Source organism: Protopterus annectens, chromosome 2.part0 (assembly GCF_019279795.1).
Source record: "Protopterus annectens isolate FY-2018-M chromosome 2.part0, PAN1.0, whole genome shotgun sequence".
Taxonomy (NCBI): domain Eukaryota; kingdom Metazoa; phylum Chordata; order Ceratodontiformes; family Protopteridae; genus Protopterus; species Protopterus annectens.
This window is the reverse complement of record NC_056728.1, coordinates 1124345073-1124359279: the sequence shown is the minus strand read 5'-3', so window position 1 is coordinate 1124359279 and position 14207 is coordinate 1124345073. Positions and strand designations below refer to the sequence as shown.

Below are 14207 nucleotides of genomic sequence, written 5' to 3'. Positions count from 1 at the left end.
CACTGGCCTACAAAGAATTGGTCCTTTCCAGTGTCAGACAGACCACAAAGGGGCAGATACAGACGCCCAAGAGGCAGATCCCAGCCCCAAGGTTCATACAGGTCTAAACAATGGGGTGCTTCTAACTCAGAAGTGGAGAAGACAAATCACAGCCATACAGGAAACAGTCCCAATGACTTCCCCCTGCCTGCACCAAGCACTTATCTTCTGGCAGTACCTTTAGGGGGAAAACTAGCACTTTTTTCTCAAAATTGGCACATAATAACCCAGGACAAATGGGTCCTAGATATAGTGTCACAAGGCTACAAGTTTTACTTCCATACCCTGCCAAGGACAAGTGGTTGGCCAGACCTGCCAAAACATCAATGGGCAGAGGCACAAAAGCAAGTCTCATCCCTCATGGACATGAGGGTCATTCAACATGTACCAGAGCAAGAGCAGGGACAAGGATTTTATTCAAGACTTTTCTTGGTCCAAAGAAAGGACAAGACCTGGAGACCAATACTGGACCTATCTATTCTAAACACATTTCTGGATATACCAAAATTCAAAATGTTGACTCTATAGCAACTTCTGCCCATGCTGGGCAAGAAGGCTTGGCTTGTGACTTTAGACCTAAAAGAGGCATACCTGCATGTCCCAATCAGACTAACATGCAGAAGATACCTCAGAGTCAAAGCTGGCTCAATGCACTTCCAATTCTCTGCACTGCCCTTTGGCTTATCTTCTACACCCAGGGTCTTCACAAAGTGCCTGGCACCAGTAATTGCATTCTGCAGACAGAGGAATACAAATATGTCCTTACTTGGATGACTGCCTCATTCAAGCAGAGAACAAGGACATTCTACTACAGCATCTGGCGTTTGTAACGAGATTTCTAACAGACCTAGGGTACACAGTCAACGAAAAGAAATCAAAACTAGTACCCTCTCAAGAGATAATATTCCTGGGTGCAAGCTTAAATACAACTGCCCAGATGGCTTATCTCACGCCAGACAAACAGACAACTGACTACCTATTTCAACCTGTTAGCAACAAAGGTCCAGTTATCTGCAAGAACAATTCTGCAGGCTTTGGGCTTCATGGCATCCTGCATTCTGCTAATTCCATATGCGAAACTGCATGAGGAAACTTCAATGGTACCTAAAAAGTGTTTGGACACAACATTGCCACAGTCTGGAAACAATTATTACTCTCATTCCCTGCCTGCAACAGGAGTTTTGATGGTGGGCGAAGGCTTGTCACCAGAACAAGGGGCAGCTATTCACTTTACCCCCAGCCAGGCAAACATTAACAACGGATGCATCAGATTATGCCTGGGGGGCCCACATGGCAGGACGGTGTATTCAAGGCACATGGTCTGCAAACCAAATGCATCTACATATCAATCAAAAAGAGATGCTAGCTGTTCAGAATGCCCTGACAGCCTTCAAGGACCTACTTCATCCAGGACAACTACTGATAAAGACAGACAACACCAAGGTCATGTGGTATATAAACAAGCAGGGAGGCACTCATTCCTATCCCCTTTGCAGACTAGCCATGACTTTGTGGGACACAGCATTGACTTACCAAGTACATCTGCAGGCACAATTCCTGCCAGGAAAGATAAATACTCTGGCAGACGAACTAAGCAGAAACCTCCTGGATCCCCACGAGTGGAAATTGGATCCACAAGTCTTCAGCATGATAACAAGGAAATGGGGATGCCCGGACATAGATCTATTTGCCTCTCCTCACAACTACCAACTAAAAAGATTCTGCACAAGGACTTATCACAGACAAGCATGGAAAGTGGATGCCCTATCTTTCAGCTGGAAAAACTTAGCAGTATATGCCTTTCCTCCACTGCCTCTCCTCCCCAAGGTACTCCTAAAGGTCAGACAAGAGAAGCCAAAGATGATACTGATTGCCCCAGACTGGCCTCGCCAGTACTGGTATCCAATTCTAAGGAACTTGTCTAAATGGCCGGCTTGGACCTTGCCTCAAATACCTCATCTACTATCCCAATAAAACAATCAGATCCTGCACAGCCAGCTAAAGACCTTAAATCTGGCAGCATGGCAGATAATGTAGTCATACAAAACGCGCCTCTCACTAAAGCTGTGATGGATGTCATTTTGGAGGCCAGAAGGCCTAGTACCAGAAAATCTTACACTGGAAAATGGAAGAGATTCTGTGCTTGGAACCAGGCAGAAGGAATTGACACAGCTGTACCAAATATTCTTCAGATTTTGCAATACTTAACTGAGATGCTGGACAAAGGCCTATCCTTTTCATCAATTAAAATTCATGCCTCTGCCATTTCGGCTCATTACAATACAGAGCCGCCAATCTTTTCTCATACTTTGTTAAGGCAGTACCTCAGAGGAGCCAAAAGTTTTTATCTTGGAAAACAGCTCTGCTCCTAGCAATAACTTCTGCAAGACGAGTCTCAGAGCTACAGGCACTCATGGCTGTGGAACCTTTTATCATTTATTATCTTGACAGGGTTTCTCTGAGGACAAACCCGACATTTATGCCTAAGGTAGTGTCCAGTGTGGCCCTTAACCAAGCTATTCATCTGCCTACTTTCTATCCAAACCCACAGAATAAGGGAGAGAGAATTTTGCATTATTTGGACATACACAGACAACTACGCTTCTACTTGAACAGAACCAAAGCTTTCAGAAAGACGGAGCAACTACTAGTGGCATATGCTACAGGATCACAAGGAAAGGTTATCTCAAAGCAGACTATTTCTAAGTGGATAGGCCACTGCATTCATTTCTGCTATTCACAACATGGCAAGCCAGTGCCTAAGGGCATTAGGCCAGATTCAACCAGAGCAGCAGCCGCTTCAGCAGCCTTCCTCAGGGGAGTACCAACCAAAAACATTTTAGAGGTTGCTACCTGGAGTTCAGTGCACACCTTTACAAAGCACTATCATCTACCACTCTACTCTAAATCCAGGGCAGGCTTTGCCACTGCAGTTCTGCAGGACCTCATAGCCGCTCCTTATGCTATATTAGCTCCAGCCTCCCAACCATAGCTTTGGGATTCAACCCAAGTGTAATGACTGCAACAGTGAAACACGAAGAACATAGTACAGTTGTGTACACTTACCATAAATGTAGATGTTCGAGTGTATTCACTGTTGCAGTCCAGGTTACCCATCCACCATCTCTTTGCTGGAACTTATCTGCACTTCTCTAATCTATACAACCTATGTGGTGTATTTGCTTATAGATGAAGGTATAGTTTATTTTGCTGCATGCATGTTTTATTGGCATATTTTTTAGCTTACCCTTTTGGGGACACCTGACATCTGGGGCAAGAAAAACTGAAGAAAATGGCGTCGGCTGCATCTTTTATACCCCTGGCTCTCTGACGTCAGGGAAGAGGCGACAGCAATCAATGCTGGACCTGGACTTTGGAATTCAGGCCGATTGAGGGTAGCCGGCCAGCAGGATAACCCAAGTGTAATGACTGCAACAGTGAATACACTCTAACATCTACATTTATGGTAAGTGTACACAACTGTACTTTTGGTCACTTACCCATTGAAAGAAGCAAACCAATACATAGTGTGTTACATAAATGGGCAAAGAGAGGTAATAGAAGAAAAACTTGAACCTAGAAGTGGATGTGGTCTAGACAGCCTGAGTTGTGCTATCTCAAGAGTGCTGGATTATTTATGTTTATTAGATTTCAGCTTGGGCTATTCTTCATTTGAGGTCCATGTAGCTGTAATATGTTTTTTGTTCACCACTTTTTCTTCAAGCTGTAGTACATTCAGTTGCCATGGCCTTTTGTAAAGAGGTTTTACATCAAAGACCCACCAAAAAGGCACACTTTCCCAGTATGGGACTTGTGTTGAAAAAACTGACATTACCCTCATATGAACCTGCTCATTATGCAGAACTGAAATGTCTTTCCCAGAAGGCACTTAAAACTGTTGCACCTGGTATAAACATTTCAAAGTTGCAGGTCCTAATGTTTGAAACCATTATTTATCATCTGCTATTGAGAGCATCATGAAAGACTAACTCTATTTTCTTTGCAAAGTAGAGACAACAGTGGTCCTTCAACACTTTGTCGAGCTGCCAGTCTTTTATGCAAGCAGTCAGAATGAGGAAGGGCACCATTAACTCCTCTTGGAGCTATGCAGGTGTTATGCAATGGAAGCTCCAAATATTAGAAAGCCTGATCAACTTTTGCACTTTTTAAGACTGGAAAAGAAAGGTCCCAGTCAATGAGCAGTTACATCCTAAGTAGTTGTCTCACTGCATTGACTTTGACATACAGCAGACCTTCGCAAGGTGAAATGTACAGTACAGGGATGGGATCTGTAACTGCCTGCTTTCTTTGAATGTAATGTAATACTTGTTGTTCAAATATTTACAGTTGTGGCAAGTATATTTAACCATAACTGCACTATATTCTTTGGAGAAGGTCACTGCAATAGTAAATGGTAACGTTAGGGTTTTACCCACGTACCCTGTCTTCATCCTGGTTAGATTTTTAAATGCCTGACACATTCCGTATAACATCATGTTCAACCTGTGCTAGTGTTCCATAGAATGTTGGTAAGTGCACAAGTCACTCTTATTAACCCAGTGCTGTTAGGCACCTTCCTTAGTTCTTTATACCATATGTCTGACATAGGTAAATGGAATTGTGTTAAATTGTTTTCCTTAATTAAGAAATAATATAATAAAAATAAAAGGTTAAAAAAGTAAAGAACGGTAAGTAATTGTATGCATTCTGTTATGGAGATGTGAGAAGGTAGCTTTGCTGTTACAGAGATAACTTCAAAGATCATTTGTTGTGATAACACCACTGGATGAAGACATTCCCATGTATGACATGTCAATGTCTGCATAGTGTGTGGTAAGTTTGAAGAGGTAATCTTTACACAAGCCAACACAAATGCACAGATAATTCCAACAGCTTTCATTCCACCTCTAATCCATTCAATATATAACGCACACAAATGCAATTTACTATAATAATTTCATTGAGATGATTCACATGCTACTAGTTTTCTTCCTAAAAATGATTGTGCCAGGATAGACGGTTATTTATTACATCTGTTTAATTGTATGCCAAGAGATACACAGTTTACTTAGGAGCCTTATCCTGTTCCATCTTGCTTTTGTTACATTTTTCTTCAAGATGACTGCATATAGTCACTTATTACTTTTATTGACTGTGTGTAGCCGATAGATTATGCTATATTCTGTGTCGCTTAGTGTTGAACTCTGCTGCAGATTACAGTAAAGAAGCTTACCCACAACAACTGTCCCCACAATTGCATCATCAGAAAGCGCCACCAGATGGCATGAAATCAAGAAGTACTTGGACAGCTGCACAGCATTCATTAAATGCAAACACAAGTGTATTAAATTTAAAATGTGTAGTTCTGCTAAATTTACTGAAGCAAACAGTGCATGTTGTAGTATTAAAACACCCACTGTTCATGATGAGAGCATAGTTACAGTGAAAAGAAACAGTAAAAAACAAAAACTTTGCACATGACCTTTAATTTATATACATTCATTATCCAACTTCTTTTAAAGTGTCCTCGGTGGCAGGTGGGCCTCATGTCTTGTAATGGAGTCTCAGGTTTTACAAAGTGAAGATGCTTTAGCAAATTTTGTGAATTATCAGAGAGAGTAATGGGGTGAGTAGAACATTTCGGCTGTGTGATGCAAATAGAAAATAAACCCATTCACAAGGGAACTTTAAGATTAATTTTCTCCATGTCTTAATGAATTTGAGGATGTACTGGTGAAGAGTCTGTACTATTAACACTTAAATGTTTTCTTGCTCAGGAATATCTTCTGTATTTATTCATTTTGAAAATGTTGCATTTACTTTCAAGATGGTTAATATGACTACATTATGTATAGTATACTGAATTTTGTTCATTGTTTTTCTTTCTTTCTATTGTTATGATGGCAGATGTAAACAAAATATATTTAGTTCATAGGTATTTATTAGGCTAGCAACCACAAGGGCCTTTTTAAGCACAGTCATGCATTTCAAATCTCTGACAAGTTCTGATACCCTTGGTAAGTGCAAGCAGGGCCTGGGAGATGAACCATTTACATGTTGCCTGTGTCCATTACAGACATAGGTACCAAACTAGAGTTGTATTTCTTTCTGATTATTTATGCAATTTCTATGCAAACATTGTTGCTTAGCAAGTTCATTGGACTGTTTGTATTGCCTGTAAATAACTTATTGGCTACTATCTTCATCTTACTGCATGTATCATATTTAAATTGAAGACTACTGATTTTTCTGTATTCTGATAAAGTTCTATTTAACTAAGATGAACAAAAGTGCTTAATAATCGTTCAGTGTCAGTGTGGTTCTTTCCAGCTATAGTTATTATTTTTTAAAGAAGTTTTTATTTTGTAGTTGGTATTCTTCTTCTCCATACGTTTTTACTATTATATTTTCATATAATTGTCTTGGTTTCATTTCACACACTTTTACTTCCATCCTTCTGCTAAAAAATTTTTTTCTTTGAATGGTATTTGTGTTTGTGTGTGTGTGTGTGTGTGTGCATATATATATATATATATATATATATATGTGTGTGTGTGTGTGTGTGTGTGTGTGTGTGTGTGTATGGAGATATAGTGTATGTATATACACACACACACACAAACAATCCAGCACAGCCTGGGGTTTTGCCCTTCAACTTTTTCAGTGTTGAAGGGTGTGAATTAGGATGGGGCATTTTTGAGGTTTATGAATAAGATTGTGTGTGAGAGGTAGTTGGAATAGAGTCAAGAATTGAGGCAGTTCTACCCAGTGTAGCTGCTACAGTGTGTGGAGATTTATATGTCACGTTAGCAGCAAATATGGCCACTTTGTTATAACATTGCTCAAGGAGATTGGTTGAGGTTGCCTGAAGATTTATGAAAATGGGCGCAACATAGAGGAGAGTCGGAAAGAAGAATACTGAAGCACTGTACTTTCCACTAATATCTGTTAGGTAAGGCTTAATGCTGTCAAGAATACCAGTTTTTTTTTTTTTTTTTTTATGGTTTTTTTTTTTTTTTTATTACTACTACTGCATCTTTTGCATGGTAGTCATATTTCAAGTTGCCATCGGTTGTCACAGCTAATGACATGTATATGGTTTACTAATTCTGTTTTTATGTGTGTGGATGTTGAAGTAAAGAGGGATTTCTGGATAGAGTGTAATGGGGTGACTAGGATAAACTTGTATTTTTGGAGAGTTAGAACTTGGGAATTATCCATTTATTACACTCAGACTGTAACCCTGGGGGGCAGGTTAGATGCTTTTTATGTAGAAACGGACTACTGGCACCAACCACAACAGTGTTTGGAAGTTGTAAACCGTACAACACCACTGTTGCAAAGGAAATGGAGAAACTTTTATTACAAAATAAAATAAAAACGGTAAGCGCTTTTGCGACTATCGTCGCTTCATCAGCTAATTAAAAACACAGTCCCAGTTAATGCTTAAATAGAAACAACCATTAAAACATGACCAATCATATCTCAAAACAATTAGTCAATAGACTTAAAAACTATTTTTAAATGCTAATAATTGGACTTACATCCATGAACCAAAAGAGTGTACTATGCATGACAACTAACTTATCAAAAACAATAAACCACATCTACCATGAGTGATATCACAGATGTAACAATTACTGCTTATTGCTCAAAAACGATCCAGCCAGATTAGAGATCTGCTTACTAACACCAATCAGAGCTAAAAAATATCTACCTACCACTAATCAAACCTTTAAAATACCCACCAATCGAACACCCCTCACGAGTAACCAATCTGAGACTTAGGGTCGTAAAAACGCCTGGCAGTCTTAGACCATATAGTTTTATTTTGTGAATTATTTTTCATGAGTCAGTAGTTTTATGGGTTGTGATTTCTGGATATTGCTGTATGCGATTGTTTAACAGCAACCATAGCAGTGATCCTGCTATGTACGTTTTTCTGCTGATTGGGTTACGTTAGTTTTTTAGGATTTTAATAGGAAGATCTTTGGTTGTGCATTGATTCGTCTTTATGACACTCTCTCTGTCTCAGATATTTTTTAGCATCGATTGGTGTTAGTGAGCAGATCTCCAATCTGGCTGGATCATTTTTGAGCAATGAGCAGTAATTGTTACATCTGTGATATCGCTCATGGTAGATGTGGTTTATTGTTTTTGATAGGTTCAGGGCCTATCTTTCATGATTTTGATAGGTTATTTGTCATGCATGGTACACTCTGTTGGATCATGAAGTAAGTCCAATTATTAGTATTTACAATTATTAAGTCTATTGACTAATTGATTTTGAGATATGGTCATGTTTTAATGGTTGTTTCTATTTAAATGTGAACTGGGATTGTGTTTTTAATAGTCTGATGAAGTGACGATAGTCACGCCAGCACTTACCGTTTTTATTTTATTTTGTAATAAATGTTTCTCTGTTTCCTTTGCAACAGTGTTGTATGGTGTACAGATTCTTGCTATTTTATACCACTGGGTTGCTGCTGGAGTGATTTTATTTTTTAGTGTTAAGAAGTTGCACATTGACCTCTCTTGTGTGAATATTATTTGCAGACAAATATTAATGACTGTTAACCTTGCGTAACTTGCATCAAGTTCTGTATGTTGATAGTATTTCAAAACCTGTCAATGATTTCACTTGTGTGTATTTTCTGATTACAGTGTTTGAAATACTACTTGCTTACTTGGAGAAGAAAGATTGGAAAGAATCATTTTTTTCTGTCTTACCGCCACGAAAAGGAGCAGTCCCTCTTGAAGAGAACAACAAGCCTGAAGATGAGAAAGTAAATGTAGGGGCTGCTGATGAAGAAAGCACAGGCAGTGACTTGGAAGCAAAAGACACTGAAAAATATAACTGCAGTCTGGAAGAAGTCTGAGAAAACAAATTCTTTAAAAATCTTAAGGACATAAGTGTAAATGTCATCAGTGCATCGATGAATCAATAAGTGCTACTTTATGCCTACACAAGGCTTGGAAAGACTTGTTGAACTGCATGCTTTATTCACTTTTGTTTTTGTGCCAGCTTCACGTACTCCATTGATATTTTTTTCATTATTTTACAAGGAAGATCTTATTTTGTTGGTCACAAATTGCTAGATGATTCAAAACACAAAACCCCAATTTTTTTCTATTTATTGTAGTACCTTTAATTCCTAATGAATTATCTGGCCAGATCTGGATATGACATTCCATTTAAACTTCCTTGCCAAACAGGACCTTTTCATTTTGAAAATGCTTTTTTTAAAAGGAGACTATTTATGACAGATTCTCTGTGATTGCATTGGTAAAATGTTTTATGCCTAAAATGGAACATCTGGAACTGTTCTCTTTTTTTTCCTTTTCTTCTTTCTGAAAGAAAATCAGTAGCATATTTAAGTCTTTATGGCTTGATTTGACACTGTACTGGTAGTAATGCAGCATGGACATTAAATGCATTCTTTGTTGTATTGGTGCATCACCAGACTTCAAATGCCAGAAGTAAAGAGTTTATTTTGTTAATGTTATTGTAAAGAATGGAGAAGTATCTTACCCAAATTGTACACTTTTTGCATATTTACACGAGACTGTTGTGGTGATGTAGGCAGTTTTTCATCACTGCTGTGTTGTGCTTATTGTTAAGTATATACAGAATGTACTCTGTGGATGTCCTTCTATTCATATGCTGCAGTATTCATAACATGAGGAAGTCTGCCCTGGCTGACTCGTACATCCGGCCAGTATACAAAAGTCTAATGCTTTACTGTATGGCATGTGCAACGTTGCACATTAGCTAGCGAACATCGGCCATAAGGAGATATTGGGTATAAAGCGGATTTTAGCACCTACCAACCTCAGAACTTTTCTGCTGCCTGTCTGATCACTGCTCCAGTTGCCGCTCACCAAATAAGTTAAGTACCACATTGGGGTTTTCTCTTTAAATCTTTGGCTACTGTTTTGTGTGTAATTATATGTCAGCTAGGAAGGGCAATTGTCAGTGAGGAATGCAGATCGCACATAAAGATTCCCATGAACTTTGCTTGTTCTGCCTAGGCCCAAACCATGACCACACCGCCTGTGCTATTTGTAAGGCTGTCATACCTAAAACCATCCAAAACCTGTTAACTTCCTTAAAAGTCTACCCTACGAATTGGCACCTTAAGCATTTAGCGCAAGATATGGAGGCGGCGTTGGGTCCTTCAGAGAGCCACAACCTAAGAAGGTCAAGAAGCCATGGCCTGATCTTCCTGCTGCTTCCGCTTTTCCATATGTCAATCCTGAGGCTGATATGGGCCCAGAGGCCTTCCCAGAACCAGTAGACGTTCCCTTCCATGGGTACCACTGGGAAAGCCATGAAGGACCCTACCAGCAAGTCTGTGAGGGGTTCACAGTCATCCAATTCAAGTATAGATGAGGAACCATGGCTTGTAATTACAAAAGGCCCACATGGAGTCACCCAAATCATCGTGCGGGGGGATATGCCCACTGACATCTTAGAGTGCAGGCTGTCTGGCCCTTCTACCTTCCACCACATGGAAGCTCCTAAAAAGAAAAAAGTTAAAACCAAACATGTTTGCCCTGTTCCCCAGGATCAAACTCTGGATTGGCAGGTCTTCTGCCAAGGCCTTTTCAATGCTTTTATGGCCCTAAGTCAGACCTCGGGCCATTCTGTCTCTTCTCCCACCTTTCTTCCTTCCACCCCTTTAAAGAGGACTGTGGAAGATATTTCCTCAGATGATGAAGACTCTTCAGAAGATGAGCCCCCTGGCTTACTCAACCCAGATCTCTTCCCCCTTGGGATACGCCTCACTTGAAGAGGAATCAAAAAGTACTGACTTTCCGGGTGAGGATATTTCCTTTGGGGAGACTGTTTTAAAGATGAAAGAATTCTTCAAATGGGACTGTTGCCAAGTGTCTGACATACAAATGAGGTACTATGACCACCTTCAGATGGACTCCCCTTCTCCATCTGCCATTCCCCCTGTTCTTCCAGCTTTTTTAGATGCTTTTTCAGCTGCTTCCAGTTGTCCAGACTCCCAGCCTCCAGCTCCCAAGCACCCAGACAAGTTTTACAAGGTGCCTGAGGACTCTAAATTCCTCTTTAAGGCCCTTCCTGCAGATGCAGCTACCATTTCTGTCTCTGCAGATAAAGTATCCAAATTATTGCTTTCTACTTCCTTGCTTTCTTCAAATAAGGAGAGCAAAGTTATGTAGAGATTAAGGGAAAAAATCTACACCCCTGCTACTTTGGCCTTCAGGGCAACGAACTATCAGACTCATATGGCCAGATTTTCCCTAGCCCTCCTATCAAATGCAGCTAAGCTCCTTTCAGTGCTCCCTGACTCCCCCAACAAGGCTAAGCTCTCCTCCATCTTCAGTTCCTCTGCCCAAATTACAAGGCACTGCATCATTACAGTTACGGTGCTGTGGAGGCCTCAGCCAGGGCAGCTGGATCTGGGACTGTGCTGAGGAGGTATTTATGGCTCAGGCTCCAACCCTTGCTGGATGATATTAAGGCCAAGTTAATTAATGCCACTCTGGACAACAAAGCTTTGTTTGGTAACTCAGCTGCAGTTATTTAAATCTCACCAAGAAAAGGGCAAGGAACTCTAGGATCTTAAGCACATCTTTGTTTCCTAGGTTCCAAAGGAATTACCACACTAAAACTTCCTTTGTCAGAAAACCAGCTAGGTCACCATCTACCAAAGGTAAGAGGGATCCCAGGAAACAAATTCCTACAAAGTCTGCTTCCTCTACTCCCACTCAGAAACAGCCCTTTCAAGCTAAGCCAGATAGTCTGTAACTACCTGCCTCCAGCCCCATCTATTCCTTTGTCTCTTCACCTCTCTCTGTTTCTGCCTGGAATCAGATAACCCAGGACTCTTGGGTCTTTCCATCATCCAACCAGGATATTTCATGGTGCGGGAAACTCTTCCCTTCTTCAGGGGCATCCCACTACCACCAAAAGAGCAATTTGAACTTTTCCCCCCATATCTTATCCAGCCTTCTTTCTCAAGGGACTGTCCATGAAGTCCCAACCTCTAAAGTGGGAAAAAGATTTTACTTCAGGATGTTTCTGGTTCCCAGGAAAGAGGGCCCTGGAGGCCCATTCTAGATCATTCCCATCTTAGTACCTTAATGAAAGTCCCTACCTTTTGTATGCTGACCATACCCACCCTTCTCCTACTTATACTTTCCTAGGCATTTATATCATCACTGGATATCAAAGATGCCTATTTTCATATCCGCATTCACTCCCGGTTCATGAAATTTCTTCATTTTTTTCTGTTGCTTCCTCACATTTTCAGTTTTATGCTTTGTCTTTTGTTCTGTCTGCATCACTGAGGGCCTTCACAAAATGCTTAGCTCCTGTCATAGCTTAATGCAGACTACAGGGTGTACAGATTTTGCAATACCTAGACAATCTTTTCATTTAGGCCCCATCCCCAGACATCCTTCAGCAGAATCTCTCCTTCTTGGTATCTCTCATGGAGAGTCTAGGTTTCACTGTAAACTATCAGAAGTCTACTCTGACCCCTTCCCAAGACCATGTTTTATTAGGTTGCAGGATTCAGACAGGATGCTAGCCTCCCTACCTCCAGAAAAGGTCCTGCCCCTTGCCATTTTACAGGACCTGCTGCCCCTTTACACTCTGACTGTCAGGGACTTTGTACCCATCCTGGAGTTCATGGCCTCAACGATTCCCATACTTCCCTTAGCTAGGTTGCACATGAGGAAGTTTCAGTGGTTCTTGAGGACAGTTTGGATGCAACATTCCCATCCTCTGGACTATGTTATTCCTCTCCTATCCTGCTTGAAAAGGGAATTAGACCCATGGATTCTTCAGGTTGCAAGGAATCCAGGCCTATCCTTACAACACCCTCTTCCCACTCAGGAGCTGTATACAGATGATTCAGATGTAGGATGGGGTGCAGTACTAGAATCTTGGAAGGTCAGAGATGTTTGGTCCCCCTCCCAAAAGAGCACATCAACTTAAAGGAAATGAGGGCCTTGATCTTTGACCTCTAGATCTTCAGGCCTATGCTTTCTCCAGGGGTCCTAAGGTGGTTCACAGACAACATCATGGTCCTATGGTATATCAGCAAACAGGGGGGGTGACAAAGTCTTATCTCCTGTGCAGACTGGCCTTGGGTGCCTGGGAGCTAGCTTTGCAGAGTCCTCTCTCTCTTCAGGCTATCTACATTCCATCAGCTTAGAATGTTGTGGCAGACACACTCGGCAGGTCCATGACTCAATCCCACAAATGTATGTTACACAGGGACGTGTTTCTGGACCTGGCCCATTGATTGGGTGTACCTCAGATAGATCTTTCTACCTCCCCTATGACAACTTCCAAAGTTTTGTGCCAGGATCCCACACCCCTTGACATAGAAGGTGGATGCTCCATCATTTTCTTGGAAGGGGATATTTCTATATCCATTCACCCCCTTCCCACTTCTTCAGAAGGTCCTGCTGAAAATCCAGTAGGAACAACCAAACATCTTGTGACCCCCTTTTGGCCAATAGAGCATCGGTTCCCCCTCCTCCTGCATTTAGCCAAGGACAGTCACCACAAATTACCTCACAGGATGGACCTACTCACATAGGACAAGGGGACTATAGTGCAACCACTGATGTCAACCCTAAACCTGACCTTGTGGGTAATAGGCTTTTGATCCCCTTTAGACACTATTTTTCTGATGATGTGCTTCAAGTTCTACAGGAAGCCAGAAAACCTACAACTAGGAAATTCTCTATCTCCAAATGGAAGGGGTTTTCTATCTGGTGTCTTAAGAAGGATTTACAACCACTTTTAGTGGACACTGCAGTGGTTTTGTTCTGTGTGAGTTGATGAAGGATGAGTTGTCTTACTCTTCAGTAAAAGCCCATCTTTCTGCTGTCTCTCCTTGTCTGCTTTTGTACCCACCCTTAGCTTCTAGATTGGAGGTTAAGCTGTTCTTAACAGGCATCCTTCACATTAGACCACACATTAGACCACCAAGGAAACCAGTTCCTCCTCCTTTGGATCTCAATTTTATTTTGGAAAAACTTACCCTGGCTCCATTTGAACCAGCAAGTTCTTCCCAACAACACTGCACATGGGAAACTGTTCTTCTCCTGGCAATTACTTCTGCCAGAAGGGTTTCTGAATTACAAGCCCTGATGTGTGTCTCACCCTTCACAGTCTT

General features: G+C 41.0%; 1 protein-coding gene across 2 annotated transcripts in view; it reads left to right on the top strand.

Annotated features, from left to right (window-relative positions):
• Positions 1-9488, top strand: part of TRMT10A (tRNA methyltransferase 10A) — a 457277-nt gene extending 447789 nt beyond the window's left edge. For both annotated transcript variants that reach the window (XM_044061318.1, XM_044061319.1), the window contains exon 8: positions 8704-9488. In XM_044061318.1, the coding sequence (XP_043917253.1) occupies positions 8704-8918 (215 nt within the window). In that variant the 3' untranslated portion in view covers positions 8919-9488. The remainder of the gene's footprint in view (positions 1-8703) is intronic.
• The last annotated feature ends 4719 nt before the right edge of the window (positions 9489-14207 follow it).